We start from the raw sequence: 20,634 nt of genomic DNA on the forward strand, positions 1-20,634 counted from the left end.
CACTCAAAAATTAGGAAATGCCACAATTCAGAGTGCCTGTGCAACCTTAATTCAGCCCCTTTGTGCATAAGCACTTTGATACAGTCTTTGATTACATGATCACATACTTTTATTTCCATAGGACTCCTGCTTCATTCAATGCATAGTATGGACCTGCTCTGGAGAGGAATCAGAGCTGTGTTAGTAAAGGAGGCTGTTGTCTATAAGTTCCCTGCCTCATTTGTTGTACAAGTTGAAAGGTGTGTAGAGAAGGAGGCAAGGGATTGCAGGAAGAAAAAGGATAATCTCATGGTGAAGGCAGCTGAATGCTGCCCTGGACAACTGGATTCTATACCTGCCTTTGACAGTGAGTTCCAATGTGACACTGTGCAAGTAACTTGCACCAAACTTTTCCACAGGAGATCACTGATTATGTGTTTCTTATTTTCTCAATGCCTGATTTGAGAGCCTGGGGTATGATGTGCTGAGCATTCAGGACAGCAATGGAAGATGTGCTTTGAACATACAGCAATCAGGTTCTAGGTGTCTCAAAAGGGCCATCAAAAATTAATGGATATTTCTGACTTTAGTCTCTCTATGCCTCAGCTCCCCATCTTGTAAAATGGGGATAATACTCTTTATTCTCACTGAGATGTTGGGAAAAGAAAGATTACTTACCTTATAGTAACTGGAATTCTTCAAGTTGTGTGGTCCTTCTGGGTATTCACTGTGGGAAAGCATATGCTCCTGCACCCAGAATAGGAAATTCTTCAATATTAGCGTCTATTGGTCCTTTCAGCCGAGGACATAAAAGGCAGTGGGAACTGACCACCACTCTGGTTCTGACTCTGCCATGAATCACGCGATGATGCGAGCAGAAGGGAAGGAAGGCAGGTCATGATCATACAGCTTGAAGAGTTACTGTAAGGCAAGTACTTTTTCTTTCTTCTTTGATTGCTGGCCCTATAGGTATTCGCTGTGGGTAACTCCCAAGCAGTATTTGTTGAGGATCAGGGTGCAAGGAAGTATGCTGTACCATGGAGTGGGGAATCACTGAGGCGAAGAACTACCCCTTCCAACCATAGCTTGGACTAATGCGTAATGCCTGGTGAAGTTGTGTATGGAGCCCCGGCTAGCTGCTTTGCAAATCTCTGCGAGGGGGATTTCCTGTAAGGAGGCTATTGATGCTGCTTCGGCTCTCACAGAATGGGCCTTGACAATTTGAGGAGGATGGGGTTTCATGAGATCATAGCAAAGGATGATGCAGGAGGAAGTCCACTTAGAGACCCTTTGGGAAGAGATAGCTTTCTAATGGTGACAGACAAGCTTGGGGACTTCTGAAAGGGAGCCGTTCCATGCTGTTAGAAGGCTACAGCCCTGCACACATCCAAGGAATGAAGCCTTGTCTCTCCTATATTGTGGTGAGGCTTGGGGTAAAACACTGGAACGTGAACAGTCTTGTTAAGGTGAAACTCAGAAGGAACTTTAGGGAGGAACTTTGGATGTAGTTAGAAAGAAACCTTGTGAAAAACGGCAAAAGGTAAGTCCACCATGAGGATCCCAAGCTCTCCAACCCTTCTAGCAGAGGTAACTGCCATCAAGAAGGCAATTTTCATAGATAGGTGAAGGAGGGAACTGGAGGCCAAGAGTTCAAATGGTGGTTTCACGAGTGCACAGAGGAAGAGGTTCAGATCCCAGACAGGGACTTGTTTTGCAACAGAAGAGAATGTCCTTATGATGCCATCAGTCACTCTGCAGTAATACGGTGAATAAAGACTGGGTAGCCCTCCATCTGGGGGTGGGAAGTGCTGATGGCTGCCAAATGTACCTGTGGGGAGCCGACTGATAAGCTGGTCATCTTGAGTGAGAGAAGATACTCCAGAATGACAGGAATGCCCAGTGCCACTGCATGTAAGTGATGCTGCTGGCACCAAAGGGAGAATTGCTTCCATTTTGCAGAGTAGCATTTCCACGTAGAGGTTCTCCTGCTGTTATTAAGGATGGACTGAATTCCCTCATAGCATACTCTCCCTATGCATGTAGTCCATCAACAATGATGCTGTCAGCTGTAGAGATGTTGGGCTTCAATGTTCCCTCATTCTGGGAAAGCAGGCTCCAGAATGGTGGCAGGTAGATACATGGGTGAGAGGCTAGCTGTAGTACGGTGGTAAACCAGATTTGCTTCAGCCACCAAGGCACCATAAGGATCACTACTGAGTTTGATCTTCCTGAGTACACAAGGAAGCAAAGGTATGGGAGGGAAGGCATACATCAGTGGTTCTGACCACTGCACCAGGAAGATATCCCTTCTGATAATGAGGCCTTGGGCCGCCTGGGAGCAGTATGCCAAGTGCTTTTTGTTGTCTCGGGATGCGAAGAGATCCCAAGATGGAAACATTGATTGTTGGAAGATGTGTTGTGCTTTTGACAGGTGATGTTCCCACTCATGTTCTGTTTGTAAAGACTGCTGAGACTGTCCACCAGTGAATTCATCACCCCTCAGATATGTACTGCTCAAAGGGTGATTCCTTGCCTGATGCATCAGTTCCACAGGTGGACCACTTCTCTGCAAAGTCGTCTTGCTCCTCTCTGCTTGTTTATATGGTAGAAGAGGTCCATACTGTCTGATCTGACCTCTAAGTGGGTGGACTGAATGATGGGTAGAAATATCTTACATACCTTGTGAACTGCTCAAAGCTTGAGTAGGTTGATATGTATCCCGGATTCCTGAGGAGATCAGAAGCCTTGGCCTGTTTGGTTGCCAAGATGTGTTCCTCATCCTAGTATGGAGGCACCCAAGATGACTGCATTTGTAGGTGGGTCAGAAATGAAAGGGAACACCAGGCATACTTTGTCCTTGTTCTCCCAGCAGATGAGCGATGTCAACATGTCCCAAGGAAGAGAGACTCTCTCATCCAAGGAGTCCCTTTTTGAGGCACAGATTGACAATAACCAGATTGAAGGCACTGTAAGTACAGTGACATAAGTACACACCACCATGTGGCCCAACAGGAACAGGTAGAATAGGGTTGTAAGTCTGAGGTGAAGATGGTCAATGAGATCCCTCATAGCAAGGAATGTTCCTGAGGTAAGCAGGCCCTCGCTATGTCTGAATTCAAGTTCACCCCAATGAATTCTATGGTTTGTCTGGTGTGAACATGGACTTGTCTAAACTGGCTTACACTGCAAGTGAATGAAAGAGTTAAAATGAGATAGTGGGTGTTGCATGCACCTCCTGGCATAACTGACCAGCAAACAGCCCGGTCATCCAGGCGAAGGTAAGTGGCCACCACTGCAACAACTTTTGTAAATACCCATAGGGCAGCCCAGAGGCTGAACGGGAGCATGCTGTAGTGAAAGTGTTCTTGGCTCACTACGAAGCACAGAAATCGTCTGTGAGCGGGGCGAACATCCACATGAAAATATGTCTTTCCAATTGAGGGTTATATACCAGTTGCCTGAATTGATGGAGAGTATTATAGAGGCCAGAGTGGTACAGTTATTCTGAACTTTGAGTGTTGTATGAAGAAATTCGATTGTCTGAAGTCCAGAATGGGCCTCCAGCCATCTTTCTTTTTGGGGATGAGGAAGTACCTAGAGTTAAAGTCCTTCTCTGTGTGAGAGGGTGGTATAGTCTCTATTGCCCTCAATTGAAAAAGGCAGTCTGACTCCTGTTTCAGAATCCTCCCATGAGGGGGGGGTCCCTGAAAAGGGACAAGGAAGGTTTTTGTCTTTTTTTTTTTGGAGGGGGGGGGAGGAGAGGGAGCCATTCTACCATGTAGCTATTTGATAGAATATCCAGGACCCACTTGTCCATTGCAATAGCATGTCACACTAGGAGAATGGGTGTGACAGTGGGCAAGGGAGACTGGCTGTCAACTCACAGATGTCTCATCTAAACACCTTCTAAGATGTAGCTGCAAAGTAGAGGACGGGGTCAGGTGCCTAATCGGACATTTCTTGGAGGTTCATACATCATCTGTAGGAAGAAGGCAGTGGTCAATGCTGAGGCAGAGGAGGCCTGGAGTATTTTCTAGAGGGTACCGGAGTATAAATAGCCAGAGAGAGGAGGGTAGCTTGTGAATCTTTGAGAGTATGCAGCAATTCATTGAAAGAGGTAGCTGTTGTCAAAGGGAAAGTCCTCAGTGGTGGTTTGGACCTTTTTGGGAACCCAGAGGCCTGCAGCCATGAAGCCTATCACTGTGTCAAGGGAAGGCTGAAGGGAAGAACTAACTACTAGCTTTTCCTCATCCAGAATGGCCTGAAAGTTAGGTCTGCATTCCTGAGGAAGTTTGCTCATGAACTCTAAAATCTTGTTATAATTCAAGAAGCCATACTTCAACATCAAAGCTTGGAAGTTTTCTGTTCAGAATGCTAACTGAAGAAAATAGATTCCTTTGGAATAGGTTATGTCATTTGGCATCTTTATCTGGTGGAGTGGATTTGGGTTGGTGTAGCAGGCTTCTTTTGTAACTGCCTGGACTATTAGGGAATTGGGATTAGGGTAGGAAAACAGGAATTCCACTCCTTGGGTGGCAACAAAGTAGTGTTTTTCAGCCCTCTTTGGGGTCTGGGCATAGGTGGCAAGAGTGTGCCTGATCACTCTGGTAGGTTCCATGATGGCCTCTTATCAGGAATGTCAATTTGGAGGACATTGTAGCCTGGAAGATATCCAGGAGCTTGTGTGCCAGATCCTGGATCTCCTCTAGTGGAAACTGGAGAGCATGTGCAATTCTCCTGAAATGATCCTGGTACTGTTTAAAATCATCTGGGTGTAAGGGGGAGGCTGGTGATACTGTCTCACATGCAGAGGATGAAGAAAATCAATCTGGTAGCTCTGGTGGTATTGGTGGTTCTGGCCGATCCTCCTCCATCAGCTGATTCTGTGGGGGCCACCGTTGTTTACATGGTGTCAAACACTTCTGGGCACAGAATGTTGGGTCCCATATTCTGGTGAAAGAAGTAAAGGTCCCCGGGGCCCCAACAGGAATGATGGGATGGGTCACAGGGATACGGAGATGAACCTCACAATGGATACCATTGGTCCCTGGGTCAGAATTACTGATGGTGGGGATGCAAGGGAAGGAGAGTGGCTCTCAAAGCCCCATCTGGGCTGATGGCTCTCCCTTGAGTATCTGGAGAGACCATCAGTACTGGCTCATTTGCAACTGATGAATAAGACTCCTCATGTTCCAATGGTGGGGTGCGGGATCTAGTTCCAGCTGACTGGGACTACACAAAGATGGAAAGTTAAGTGGATGAGGCCGATCCTCCTGTTCCTGGTACCAGCATTGCAGGGGATGGGACCTTCTGCAGCAGGATTGATTTTAAGAGAATCAGAGACTTTGGGCCACATACATAAATAAGTCCTCCAGGAGAGCATAGGGAGTCCTCTTTTGGTGAACTGCCCATAGTCTTGGGCTTTGTCTGGACAGTATATGCCTTCTTGGAGGTGACAGATCTGTGTGGGGGAAGTACTGTCAGAACAGGGGGAAAATGATCCCTTCTGACCTTACTGGAGTTCTTAACGGTCCTCACTATGTGGGTTTCAGGGTACTGCCTTTTCTCTACAAACTCCGGGCACACCCATTCCAGGGCATGGAGTCTCGGTCAGAGAAGGGCAAGATAGACTCTTTTTCAAGGATCCATCAACAGATTTATCCCTCTTCTTGCATTCGCTCTTATATTCCTCATGCTTCTGCTTGGTACTGAACACCCATAGGGACCAGCACTCAGAGAAGAATTAATGTTTGTGAAACACTCAGATGCTATGCAATGAGTCCTTAGGGGGAAAAAAACATGAGAAAACCAGTAATGCTGTCTTCAGAGGAAGATTTGAATAATATGCAGTAAATAAGGCCTAGGGTCACACACACTGAACAATGAGGAAAAACAAAATACTGAATAGCTGCTCATTCACTGAGCACTGTCCATTCTGTTCACTGAATGAGGCAGGAGTCCTGTGGAAAAATGTAATAAAAAACTATCATAATGTATATGCAAAAGGGGGTGGAATTAAGGTTGCACGTACAACCTTAAACTCTGACATTTCTTAACTTTTGAATCTTTGACTTTGCAACCTTACCAATGTTCTTTTAGCATAGTTTTTTGTCTATGTAATAATGTATATAACCTTCATGAAACTAGAAATGCTCACCTCACTGAATCTTCTCCTCTAAGGGTTGGTTCTCTCAAACTGATCCTGGTGAACACTAAGAAGGGTACAGAACAGGAATGGGGTGGCCACTCTCTCTCTGGGATAAGGATTGACTGTGAACTTAACTTTTACCCTGATGTCCCTTATTCCTAAAACTGCTTCTTTCATATCTTCCTATTTCTCCTGTTTCTTTTCTTCATGTATGATTAGGGGCTCTTTGGTTCTTCTCTCCTACCTGCTTCTTATGCATCCTACCTACTCTCTTTAGTGCTTTTCAACACCCATCTGTGATAATCCCAGTTTCCCTCTCTGGACCAAGTTGGTAGCTAATTTCCAGATCCTGCTGTTTTCACTGAATTATATACCTCATGCCTAACCCTAGTTATTTCTTACCTCTGTTTACCAAGATCTAGCTGACATACACAAAACTATCGATTCATATTGGACTAGCCTCTCTCTCTCTCTCTCTCTCTCTCTCTCTAAACAAATTTTGCTTCTAATTAGTATTGTTAACACTTTTAATGGCCTTTATACCCATATCAGGAAGGGACTGAAATGTTCTTACTGTTTTGATAAATAGATAGCGGACACTGGATGTTTCTCAATATTTCTGTGAAGTGTTCTACATTTTTGATATGTTTACCAGCTCAGATAACCACCGTCTCCTTCTGCCAACACCCCCACCAAAAAATGGGAAGAAGACTGGTGGTGAGGAAGGGAAGGAGAAGAATAAGAACATTTTAAGAATCTAGTGTTAACAGAAATCTGAGGTTGAGCTGCTTTTTTTATTACCTTCGCTAATATCTTGATTGTAGACTCCATCTGGTTCTATGTCAGAGGGGATCATGATGTGCCAAGTGGTCATCCTGGCTTCTGCTTCCAGTCCAAACCCATCAACACCGCTACAATAAATTTAGAATGAACAGAAGCAGATAAGGTTTAAGAACTGAAGTGGTTAATCTTTCTGTGGTATCATCAAACTGAATCAACGTGTACTGCTACAGGAGCAGAGACATATTTCTGGTCCCTCTTGTTTTGGGGACATGGGGATATGCAGCCTCACTATGAGCTGCAGTTTTATGAAGAAGGGCATGGTTTTCTACTAAAGTAACTAGGGAAATATAGGGTGGAACTTGTACAATTCAAATTAATGACAAGTATCAAAACGGGAAGCATTAGATTTCTGCTGGTATTAATACTCAAGAGACTTTAGATAAAATACAAAGAACAAACCAGGAAAAAAAATTCACTGGAAGAATATGAATATCCAGAAAATTCAGATATTTTACACTATTAAAGCTTAATAAGGCTGATGAACAAGGTATATTCATGTACCAATATCTTAACATAGTTGTGGAAAAGGAGATAGGATTATACCCCTCAGACTGTATTACCCAATTGTAATTTTGTTCAAGATGAATCATTTCAGTTATCTTGCACTTTCCTGGCATCAAACATTATAAACAGATACCCACAATTTTGCCAACTGTTTGTGATTCATCAATAAGCATCCATAGCTTAGAGAGGAAGAAGAAACTGTACAAGACTGACTCTAGTATGATGAATTTAAGTCTGAGGCACTTACCTTCCCATATGCAGATTAATCAGGCAATGAGCTAGACAGCAGATGAACTCCTGATCATGGTTCCCGGGTCCCAGAATTAGGTTTCTGTTCACTGTAAGGACCCTTAGGGAATCAAGGAGAGCAACTTGCTGAGGGACAGTTTTGTGTGCCCTTGAGAACTGATACAAGATGGTCCTATTCAGGCAGTGATAAACAGCATCCAGTGATAACCCCTGAGATCTTCTTTTTGACTGATGGAAAGTACAAAACAATTAATATAATGTCAGAAATCTCCACACAAACTTATTTCTTCAAATCCTACACTGATTTTTTCAAAAAACTTTCATTTTACTAAAAGATCTTTGTACTGATTAATTCCCCCGCTCAATCCCAATATGTATTAATGTTTTGCCTGCCTGGAAATGAGAACTGAAGTCATGCTGATAAATGGACTGATAAGAATTTTGTTTTATGGCAAGTTCTATGGTAACTTTTTGAAATGCTGTGTTCTAATTTCCACAACAAAAGCTTCTCAATGAGATTCAGTGGAAGAGGAGAAGGAGGAATCTTTGGACTTATCTTACTACAGAAAAGCTCCCACAAATTCATAACAGTTTTAAATCTAATTAATCTGAAAGCAAGTTAACTAATCCACTTATAAAAATGGTTCCCAGTATCAGAGTAATGGTTTTAAGCCTGAATAATCGGGAAAATATCCCTAGAATAGACAAGACCTCTCTCTTCATCAGGCACTCAGACACCAGAGAGATGAATACAGCATACTCAGACAGGTGTATGAGTCAACCCTACTATCAAAATATTATATCATATCAGAACACTGACCTACTACATATAAACACCAACAGGTCATGCTATGAAGGTGCAGACTCAAAAACGGGGGAAGAAAGAAAAGAAAAGAAAAGAAAAGAAAAGAAAAGAAAAAAGAAAAAGGCTGAGGAGAAAAGCCCATACATTTCCAAAGACCGAGCACTAACAAGAAAACTTACATTACTCTTTTAGTCTCCTCTCCCATTTGGCATGAAAATGTCTAAACACTATGTACGCAAACCTGCAAATCCTATGGTATGTAGCAGCCTAATACATTTCTCTGGAATCTTCACACACTAAGGGCTTGCAAAATGGCACCTAAGATTGTTCATATCTTCAATAATATAGCTACAGAGTCTGCCAAATAATGTGTGGAGGGCCCAAGATGTTGGGGATGAAGGGGGAAATCTTGTCCTGAGTTGTTTCCATTTATCTAGGCATTTATATCACGTTTATCATCATCACACTGCCAAAGAGAAAGATACGGTGGACAACCGTTTCTTTCACCATACTTGCTGTTAAGGGGGGTAAACTATGCCAGTCCAAGTTGCAAGGCAAGACCGCACAGGGCTCACAAAGGGAGAAAACTAAAAACTTGACTTTCCTGCTTATGTTATATTAACTTTAAAAGCTTTGCAGGCTAAGGAAGTTCTAGTTTCCTTCAAAATACAGGCAGACCTCAACTGTACGACGTTTGATTTACGACAAACAGCACTTACGTTTCTGAATTGACACCCTGATTTAACTTATGACAATTGGTTTCGACTTTATGACGCTCAGTCCTGCAATGGACTGTCTTGAGGTTCCGAGTTACGACGTTTCGCCTTACAACGCAATTTTCAGGAACCAATTGTGTTGTAAGTCCGAGGACTGCCTGTATTAAGCTAAACTCCATTTTAAAATGTGCGCAGTATTTTAAAAATATTCTCTTACAAAAGACACCACACCTTAGAATCAGCACCAGCAGATGAAATTATGCAAAAAAGCCTAAATTATTTTTTAGATATTTACAAGCTATAAAAGAGTGTGAGTGTGCATCTAATGCTCTGGACAATCTTTTAAAACTAATTAAACAAATATGCTCTCTCTGGGGCTGGGACCACCCCTTTTGTTTTGTGTCTGTAGAGCACTGGGGAGTCCTGGACCATGACTTGGGCCCATAATCACTACAGTACTACTACTACTACTACTACTACGAACTGTTACCTGTGCAATTAGCTGAATGATGAAGTCTACAAGAAGTTTGGATTCCTTGTTGAACATGCCCTGCCAAAGCTTATCCACCACACGCTGTGTGAAATAAAATACATTGTTCACCAGCACCTGGTAACTGCCACCACTTGTAATAGGCAGAGATGCATCTTCACCTAAATTACAAAAGAAAACAAAATGATTTGAACAGCAACAAAAAAACCCCTCTCCAACCACCTACGTGTGTTCAGCACGCCCAATAGCTTTCTAAAGACTAATTTCTTTATTCTGCAACATGGAGAAAGTGCTACAGTCATTTGAATGAAACGCTACCTGGAATTGTTTGTCAAACAAAAGGAGCTTAACGTTGTATGCAAGATATTTATTGAACTGTAATAGTGACAATGTGAAGTGGGCACTGAAGGCATATTTTTAATCACAGACCAAAACAAGGAAAGAAGAAAAACAATGCCATATGAGCATATTAAAGGATGTGTTAATATTTGTTGAGTAAGGCTTTACTCCACCAACTGGAGCAGAGGCACACAAGTACAATTCCTTGTGCTCATGACTGAGCTCATGAAGTCAATAACATGACCTTTTGTATCCGTTATTGGTCTGATATAAGAGAAGCATCATGGACACCTGGTTTTGTTCACCTTCTGGAGCATGATGGCTAACAAGATCAGCACAACAGCCATGCCATACCCAAGTCTAAAGCTACTGAAAAGATTTAAGGAAATCTGAGGCCTCCAGTCAGTTGCCTCACCACAACCTCCTCAATAACATTTTTCCAAAGAAGGAAATTCAGATAGGAGAATATTTGGTAAGACTGTTCCCATCAAGAGATGGTTCCTTAAGCATGGAGACCTCCTATCCATCATTTGAGGATTCTCCCAAAGGAAGGCACTAAATCTCCATGAATGATGCACCTCTATATTTCTCTCTTACTCATACTCAGCACCTAGCACTGGGGACCCAAAATTTCTACTGTAATACTAACTACCACCAAGTTAATTTGATACATTAAATTTATAGTCAGAAGGTATATCTGTATTTTGTCTAATGCCCAATGGTGTGTGTATTCGCCTGCTAACATGAACACCTATACTTCATTTGCACATGAACACACACACTGTTAAAAAACAAAGAACACATACAGCCAAAATATATGCTTGTGTGGGTTTCTTCCTCATGACAGGAATAATAATTCTAAGTCTGAGTTCTCAGCAGGATGTACATCTGCTGACACAGATTCCGAGAAGGAATAAGAATTTGAAGATGAATGCATGTAGGGAGCTGCGGACTTTCAGATGGCGTGTACTATTTACTAGAAATTGTTCTGTAGACTGTAATATTGATATTGTTCATATTAAACTAGTGCTAAACACAACCATTTCCTAACAAATAACAGAGCTTAGTTTACAACAACAGTCAGACTTGCATCTGAAGAAGTGGGTATTCACCCACGAAAGCTCATGCTGCAAAACGTCTGTTAGTCTATAAGGTGCCACAGGATTCTTTGCTGCTTTTACAGAACCAGACTAACACGGCTACCCCTCTGATACTTGACTCCATTCTCTCTGGTTCCAAAAGAAGATACTATCCCCTGCAGATGACTTCATAAACAATAACCATGGAAAAAAGAAGCAACACTTGACTAATAGGCTGCTGCCATTTTTAATAACAACCTCCACAAAATCTGCAATTGGTGAGCAGGGGACAGTGACAAATTTGTTCTTTTCTGACACTCCTAACACCAGACTAGGAGGAAAGGAAAGGACAGGGGAGAACTTCAGTCTCACCCAAAAGAGGTGAGAGGAGCTAGAGGAGTTAAGCAGAAAACCCACAAAGGCCTCAGAGATCCAAGTTTGGCCACGGAGGAGGGATTGGGGAATAGGGCAAAGTAAGAATTCCTAGGGAGTTCAGCCGATGAGCATGAACTCAAACTGGGCATCTGAGCAGTGACTTCCCTGCACTAGTCTCAGAGCCATCTCAATGATCATCTGCCTCTCCTCTGTCAGTCCTTCCTACTGCCATCTAGATAACAAGCTTTTCAGGGAAAAGGACAGTGCCCTGTTGTGTTTGCTCAGGTCCTTCACAAGGAGGCTCTAATCCCACAGAGTTCTCTTGGCTGTTGCAGTAATATAAATAAAATAATAAGAGATGGGAAAGGAAAAAAGGCCAACTTTTAGCAATCTAAGCCCCAGCCACGACTAAAACTAGGGGAAGGGCAAGCCCTCTGTTGAGGGGAAGAGGGCATAATTGATGCTGCAGGGCAGGGATGATAAAATTCAGTCCCATTTCCTCTTGCCTCCTTTCTCAGCCAAATTTTTTTTTGTTCATAATTGTAAAACATACTTCACCCGTATAACACTTTTTGAACTCTTAATGGTTCACAGATTGGGCATGATGGAGATTTGCTGTCATGAGTGTAAGAAAAGTAATATATCCCCTTACATATCATGGGACAAAAAGATACAGAAGATAAGGAGAAACAAATCTTAAGGAAAGGAGGAAGAAGAAATTAAAAACAAAAACAAAACGACCGAAGACTGATGTTGGCTTTGGTAATGGAGAATGGATGACATGTGCATCAATAAATGAAAAGGAAATACGAAATTACCCAATAAAACATCAGCTGCAAGTAAGTGGTCCATCACGCTGTCCAAAATGTAAGTCTGAAACTCTTTCTGCTGTGTCCTTGTTGATCTTTCAGGGGAAGCCTACAACACATAATCAATAGGTAGAGAAAGCTGCTTTAAGGAAAGAGTTGCAGAACAGAAAGCGATACCATATTCTGACAACGATGGTTACTCCACGGAAATTTTCACCTTGTTAGGTACATGAAATCTAAGGAGGTTATCAATTATTTATTTGTTATAAATAAAAACATCTAATTTTCTGGAACACATATGACTGGCACCCATCCAGCTTTGGAAAGAGAGGGACTGGATGATCTTTCCCCCATTTCTGACTTTTAAGGCTCTTGGACTAGACTCACCATGCCTTACTTTTATAGCAGTGGCTTTAATTTAAGTTTAAGGATGGAGTTCAATCCATGGGTTGCACGGTATCATTTTATACTGAATAGAGCGAGTGTTATTTTGGATTTCCATAAGACAGATTTCTGGTTTGCCAGCCTATTTTCTCTGTAACAGAAACTACTAAAATATTAACAAATAATTTGTTACGATATTTGTAATGGGAAAAATAGACTTATTTCCTTAGCTCACACTGGCGCCCACTAGTGTATGTCACACTTAAATTAACTATTTGAATGAATATATAAACCCAAGAGACTTTTTTATTTTATTTCAATATTAGCTTTGGGATAGCTACACAAACACACTTCTGAAGCTCACACAGAGAAACCATGACGGTTATGGAAAGTGACACTGCATACAAGGCCTCTTTTTCTACCAGCTCAAGAGGCAACAGTTTTATTACAGTACATTGCTAATCCTACCTAGCTGAATGTTTTCTGCCTTCTCTCTCTGTTGGCGTACCCCAGGACTATAATATCAGTACCCTTCCCCACCATGCCACACTGTCTGAGCCAGCTCATCAGCTTAAATAATCAATTACCACCTACATATGGATGCCTTTTAAATCTCTCCATGCTTGACTGGGATTGTATCTCTTAAGTTATTTTTAAGCTTCAAGGTATTAAACAATGGAGAGCAAAAACAAAAACAAACAAAAAAAACATTAAAAAACATGAGTACGTAAAGTGTCTCTAAACTCCATTGGTGGATGTTAAATGACAATTTAAAGCCATTCTATAAATCAACAGTAGTCCTGATATTCAAAAAACGGTTACTTACCTTTCTGTAACTGTTGTTCTTCGAGATGTGTTGCTCAAATCTATTCCAGCTAGGTGTGCAGGGATGTCGGAAACTTTTCGCCCTAGCAGCTACGCTACCGTTGGGCTGGCTGGGGAGCCCCCTGGAGTGGCGCCGATATGGCATTCTATATAAGACCCTGCTGGCCCGACCCCACTTCAGTTCCTTCTTGCCGGCTACTCCGACAGAAGGGAAGGTGGGGGGGGGGAATGGAATAGATATGAGCAACACATCTCGAAGAACAACAGTTACAGAAAGGTAAGTAACCATTTTTTCTTCAAGTGATTGCTCATATCAATTCCAGTTAGGTGACTCCCACGCCTTACCTCAGAGGTGGGGTTGGAGTCAAGGAACCGCAGATTGAAGAATCACTCTGCCAAAGGCCGCATCATCCCAAGAGTGCTGAACGATGGTGTAGTGGGACGTGAAGGTGTGTACCAAGGCCCATGTGGCAGCCCTGCAGATTTCCTGGAGGGGAACGCAGTGGGGGGAAGGGGTAACTACTAAGAGAAAGATAGGGATTAGTGGAGCACTTGAGAAACAAGAGACCACTGTTCCAACAACCGTCATGGGCGGTAAGAAGGAACTGAAGTGGGGTAGCTGCTAGGGCGAAAAGTTTCCGACATCCCTGCACACGGCGCATGCACACACCTAACTGGAATTGACATGAGCAATCACTTGAAGAACATTTATTACAGCCTCAAAAAGCAACCGCATACGAAAAAAGTTTAATATGAAGTTTACTCTGTAAAAAGAGCAGGAAAATAGCAGTCCTACCTCTAGCAGGAGGTCTATCAGTGGAGTCTGCTTGCTAGCAGGTGTGAGGCAGAGGTTATCGATTATGAGCACACGCATGAAGTCAAACACAAACTTCTTGGCAGGATGGTTGGTTAGGTAGGTCTTGGAGCCCACATTGCAGTACTCTGATTGGCTCCTGTTCATGCCAGTGTCGGCTGCAAATGCTCTGAACTCTTCAGCTGGGGATCCAACTTCATCATCAAGATCAGTAACCTGTGAAAAAAATCAACATGTTAAAAGTCTATAACTTTGCCATTATTTCCTTAATTGCTACTGGTTTTGTTCCATATTATTGTATGTTAGAGTTATTTATTTACCCCATAATTCTGTTTCTCTGAAGATACCTTTTTTGAAAGATGGTCATTCTCAGTGTGAAACAGGATGAACTTCCCAGCTCTCTCTTTTTTTTAAAAAATATATACATATACATAAATACACACATGCTTCTGTGATAATGAAGGGTATCATGGCAATGGTGAAAGAGTTCCTTGTAGTGTACTATTACACCAAAACTATATGAGCAACATAGCAAGATTCCTAATAATGAACTTTAAATACAATCTAAGGCCTGGTCTACACTACGCGTTTATACCGAATTTAGCAGCGTTAAACCGATTTTATGCTGCACCCGTCCACACAACGAAGCCCTTTATATCGAAATAAAGGGCTCTTAAAACTGATATCTGTACTCCTCCCCGACGAGGGGAGTAGCGCTCAAATTGGTATTGCCATGTTGGATTAGGGTTAGTGTGGCCGCAATTCGACAGTATTGGCCTCCGGGAGCTATCCCACAGTGCACCATTGTGACCACTCTGGAAAGCCATCTGAACTCGGATGCACTGGCCAGGTAGACAGGAAAAGCCCCGCAAACTTTTGAATTTCATTTCCTGTTTGGCCAGCGTGGAGAGCTCATCAGCACAGGTGACCACGCAGAGCTCATCAGCACAGGTAATAATGCAGTCTCCTGAGACTCAAAAAAGAGCTCCAGCATGGACCGCACGGGAGGTACTGGATCTGATCGTTGTATGGGGAGAGGATTCCGTGCTAACAGAACTCCGTTCCAAAAGACAAAATGAAAAAACATTTGAAAAAATTTCCAAGGCCATGATGCAGAGAGGCCACACCAGGGACTCAGTACAGTGCTGTGTGAAAGTTAAGGAGCTCAGACAAGCCTACCAGAAAACCAAAAAAGCAAACGGAAAGTCTGGGGCAGGGCCAAAAACATGCCGCTTCTATGCTGAGCTGCATGCAATTCTAGGGGGGTCTGCCACCAGTACCCCACCTCTGTCCGTGGATTCCGAGGTGGGGGTGGTAATCGCAGCCATGGCTGAGGATTCTGCAGACGGGGAAGATGAGGAGGAAGAGGAGGACGAGCTTGCAGAGAGCACACAGCACTCCGTTCACCCCAACAGTCAGGAGTTTTTTCTCACCCTGACGGAATTACCCTCCCAGCCCTCCCAAGCAACTATCCCAGACAATGAAGCCATGGAAGGGACCTCTGGTGAGTGTACCTTGTAAATATAAGACATGGTTTAAAAGCAAGCATTTTTTAATGATTAATTTGCCTTGAGGACTTGGGATGCATTCGTGGCCAGTACAGTTACTGGAAAAGTCTGTTAACATGTCTGGGGATGGAGCGGAAATCCTCCAGGGACATCTCCATGAAGGTCTCCTGGAAGTACTCCAAAAGCCTTTGCAGAAGGTTTCTGGGCAGCGCTACTTTATTCCGTCCTCCATGGTAGGACACTTGACCACGCCATGAATGTAGCAAGTAATCTGGTATCATTGCATGACAAAGCCTAGCTGCGTATGGTCCCGGTGATTGCTGGCATTCAAGCAACATCTGTTCTTTATCTCGCTGTGTTATCCTCAGGAGAGTGATATCGTTCATGGTAACCTGGTTGAAATTCAGGAATTTAAGTAAGGGGACAGAGATGGCCATTCCTACTGGGCTGTTTGCCTGTGGCTTAAAAGAAATCCTTCCCTGCAGGTAGCCAAGCGGGGGGAGAGGGAGGGAGCGATTGGCGCTGAGCTTTTCCGCGTTTGGCTAGCAGGGATCTTTCCTGCTACCAGCCACGCGGTTGGGGCGGGGGAAAGGGGGGTGTTTAGCAGTGATCTTCCATGATGCCAGCCACGGGGTGGTTTCTGCTGCTGCACGTTAGCAGGAAAGAAGCAGCACTCAACGGTAACACCAAAGCCGCAGGCACTCAACATTAAGATGCAAAATGTGACCTTGTAGTGAAGACACATGTGCTATGTAAGGTGAATAGTGTTGTTCACCATGAAAGAGTATGACCATTGTTCTCTAAAATGTATCTTTTTAAATACTTCTCTCCCTTTTTTCCCTCCCTCATGCAGCTGCAAATTTTTCAAGCCTCCCTACTCCGTCCCGAAGGCTATCTCAGATAAGGCAGCGGAAAAAAAAGATGCGAGAAAAAATGTTTTCGGAAATCATGGAAGTGACCCACAATGAAAGAGCTCATCTGAATGAATGAGTGGAAGGACGTGGTAGCAAAGTACAGGAAAGATGCCAGTGACCATGAGGACAGGAGGGACGAACGTGAGGACAGGAGGGACGCTCGAGATGAGAGGTGGCGGCAGGAAAATCACAGGTGGCGGGATGCAACTCTGGGGCTGCTGCGTGATCAAACTGACATGCTCCGGCGTATGGTGGAGCTTCAGGAAAGGCAGCAGGATCACAGAGTGCTGCTGCAGCCCCTGTATAACCACCCTACCCCCTCACCATGTTCCTTAGCCTCCTCACCCGGCAGACGAGTAAGAACTCGTGGGGGTAGGCTCCGTGCACCCACCCACTCCACCCCAGTGGACAGCCCAACCAAAAGGCTCTCATTATTATGAAATTTTTTTAGCGGGCCTTTTCCTTCCCTACTATTCTCCTCCCAAACCCCACCTGGGCTACCTTCTCAGTTCTCTCCCTCTTTTTATAATTAATTAATAAAGAATTCATGATTTTTAAAACGAGAGTGACTTTATTTCCTTAGAAAGCAAGCTGTGATCGAAGGGAGGGGGTGGGTGGGTTACAGGGAATGAGTCAATCAAGGGGGGGAGGTTTCATCAAGGAGAAACAAACAGAACAGTCACACTGTACCCTGGCCAGTGATGAAACTGGTTTTCAAAGCTTCTCTGATGCGCATTGCTTCCTGGTGTGCTCTTCTAATCGCCCTGGTATCTGGCTGTGCGTAGGTGATTTGCCAGGTGATTTGCCTCAGCCTCCCACCCCGCCATAAAGGTCTCCCCCTTACTCTCACAGAGATTGTGGAGCGCACAGCAAGCAGCAATAACAAAGGGGACATTGGTTTGGCTGAGGTCTGAGCGAGTCAGTAATGTGCACCAGCGCGCCTTTAAACGGCCAAATGCACATTCTACCACCATTCTGCACTTGCTCAGCCTGTAGTTGAACAGCTCCTGACTACTGTCCAGGCTGCCTGTGTGTGGCTTCATGAGCCATGGCATCAAGGGGTAGGCTGGGTCCCCCAGGATAACGACAGGCATCTCAACATCCCCAACTGTTATTTTCTGGTCTGGGAAGTAATTCCCTTGCTGCAGCTGTTTAAACAGAGTAGTGTTCCTGAAGACGTGAGCGTCATGAACCCTTCCCGGCCATCCCACGTGGATGCTGGTGAAACGTCCCTTGTGATCCACCAGTGCTTGCAGCACCATGGAAAAGTACCCCTTGCGGTTTATGTATGGGTGCCCTGGTGCTCCGGTGCCAAGACAGGGATATGGGTTCCATCTATCGCCTCACCATAGCTAGGGAATCCCATTGCAGCAAAGCCATCTACTATGACCTGCACATTTCCCAGAGTCACAATCTTTTGTAGCAGCAGCTTAGTGATTGCTTTGGCTACTTGCATCACAGCAGCCCCCACAGTAGATTTGCCCACTCCAAATTGATTCCTGACTGACCGGTAGCTGTCTGGCGTTGCAAGCTTCCACAGTGCTATCGCCACTCGCTTCTCAACTGTGACGGCTGCTCTCTTCTTTGTATTCTGGCGCTTCAGGGCAGGGGAAAGCAAGTCACAAAGTTCCATGAAAGTGCCCTTACTCATGCGAAAGTTTCGCAGCCATGGGAATCTCCCACACCTGCAACACTATGCGGTCCCACCAGTCTGTGCTTGTTTCCCGGGCCCAAAATTGGCGTTCAATGGCTAGAACCTGCCCCATTACCAGCATGATCTCCAAAGCGCAGGGGCCCGCAGTTTGACAGAATTCTGTGTCCATGTCCTCATCACTCTCGTCGCCGCGCTGCCGTAGCCGCCGCCTCCTCGCCTGGCTTTGCAGGTCCCGGTTCAGCATTGACTGCACGAGAATGCGCGAGGTGTTTAAAACATCCATGATTGCTATCTTGAGCTCAGCAGGGTCCATGCTTGCCGTGGAATGGCGTCTGCACAGTTCACCCAGGAAAAAAAGGCGCAAAACGGTTGGCTGCTGCTGCTTTCACGGAGGGAGGGGTGAGGCTGTACCCAGAAGCACCAGCGGCAATGTTTTTTGCCCCATCAGGCACTGGGATCTCAACCCAGCATTCCAATGGGCGGGAGAGACTGCGAGAACTATGGGATAGCTATGGGATAGCTACCCACAGTGCAACGCTCAGGAAATCAACGCTAGCCTCGGTACATGGACGCACACCGCCGAATTAATGTGCTTAGTGTGGCCGCGTGCACTCGACTTTGTACAATCTGTTTTAAAAAACGGTTTCTGTAAAATCGGAATAATCCCGTAGTGTAGACGTACCCTAAGAGAGGCATTCCAGTTTAGGAGGATTTCCCCACCCCCACCTTAAATTCATTAATGGGTACAAACTGTAGTCTTTTGACAACCGTTGAGATTTACCAAAAGCGAACAAATTTCTAACTCTAGCTAAGTATCAAGCACATATGGAAAGTATAATACATATTTGTTACTTAAAGGAAATTTAAGTTTTGAAAGACTGACAGGCACTGTTTTCACTACTATCCATAGACACTATTCAGGTTTTTCAAGTTAACTTAAGATCACAAAGGAGTTGGGCAGAAATATTTTCCTACTATTCCAACATTTCCCCATATTATACACCAAATCATTCCTCTTATTCTAAACAACCTTACAGATATTTTATTTCCATCATGCCTTCAATGGGAAAAAGGTAAGAGAACTGTAATTTCACAATTAGCAATCTGTTTTCTGTAAAGTAATTTACAAGACTTATAATTTCATAATTAGCATGCTGCTATATGCAATATATTTTCAGCTCATGTTAACTGAACAAATCAGTTGAAGTGAATGAATTATGAGTGCACCTATTTCAAAAAGACACACTAGTCTGTACATTTCCAACTCTGTGCCTATACCTGGTATGGAGACATTATGTCAATAGCTGTATCTACTAGAAGTAGTTTGTGAAGGGATATTATTCTCCATTAAATTTCTTCACAGCTCTGGTTATATTTTTGTCAACATTTCAATCAATAAAACTGTGCTACAACATCAGCCATGGATAATCACTCTTTTCCTTTCCCTTACTGCTCTGTAAGTAAAATGGTGTGATCTGTAATGTGACATTCAGAGTGAAGCAGCCAACAAGGAGGAAATTCCAGCAAGTGGCATGTAAAGAAGGCAACACAAACACCGGAACGCCTGCCTCCTCTTCAGGTTGGAATGTAACATCTATGGGTACGTCTACACTGCACACTCCTTACAACAGCGCGTAGAGTATATACACTGCATATCTTCTTTGCATGGGTATAAACAACAGTGTAGACAGCGAGGCACTGTTAGGGGAGTAAAGACATGCCCAAACCCTTCGGGTCTGTACTCCGCATAGCTCTCTACACACCCAAGCTGTGCCTCAGCTGTCCACATTGCTATTTTTACTGTGGTTGTAGTTTCAGGCTTTACCACATGCTTCTTCTCTGACCCTGGGCAAGTAAATTAAGCTATTTGTGTCAGTTTCCCTACCTGTGAAATGGGGCCAATATTGCCCCATCTTACCCAGAAGGGGTGCTGAAAAGGGTAAATTCATTAAAATCTCAGACAATGCACCAAAGACAAATATTCAATAAAATGCATACATCTCCCCCAGAGCAATGGACTGAAATTTCATAGTAGACTGTGCAGCAACTGACCTCCAATTTAGCATTAAGGTTTTTTTAGTCATTTGTTCATATTATAGATTGAGGCCTGATTAATTTAATCATCTAATTAGACATAACATATTTTCTTTAAATGGTGAAAAACAACATGCTCTTGGTCTAAGAATCTAGGTATAAAAG

At 43.7% G+C, this 20,634-nt stretch overlaps 1 protein-coding gene across 1 annotated transcript in view; it reads right to left on the reverse strand.

Moving 5' to 3' along the window:
• WDFY3 (WD repeat and FYVE domain containing 3) overlaps window positions 1–20,634 on the reverse strand; it is a 238,858-nt gene that overhangs the window by 60,673 nt on the left and 157,551 nt on the right. Inside the window, exons 35-39 of the mRNA XM_045018580.1 lie at window positions 14,342–14,575; window positions 12,346–12,445; window positions 9,735–9,895; window positions 7,722–7,951; window positions 6,929–7,038 (exon numbers count right to left, since the gene is read on the reverse strand). Coding sequence (XP_044874515.1) covers window positions 6,929–7,038; window positions 7,722–7,951; window positions 9,735–9,895; window positions 12,346–12,445; window positions 14,342–14,575 — 835 coding nt within the window. The remainder of the gene's footprint in view (window positions 1–6,928; window positions 7,039–7,721; window positions 7,952–9,734; window positions 9,896–12,345; window positions 12,446–14,341; window positions 14,576–20,634) is intronic.

This window comes from Mauremys mutica, chromosome 5 (genome assembly GCF_020497125.1).
Source record: "Mauremys mutica isolate MM-2020 ecotype Southern chromosome 5, ASM2049712v1, whole genome shotgun sequence".
Lineage (NCBI taxonomy): Eukaryota > Metazoa > Chordata > Testudines > Geoemydidae > Mauremys > Mauremys mutica.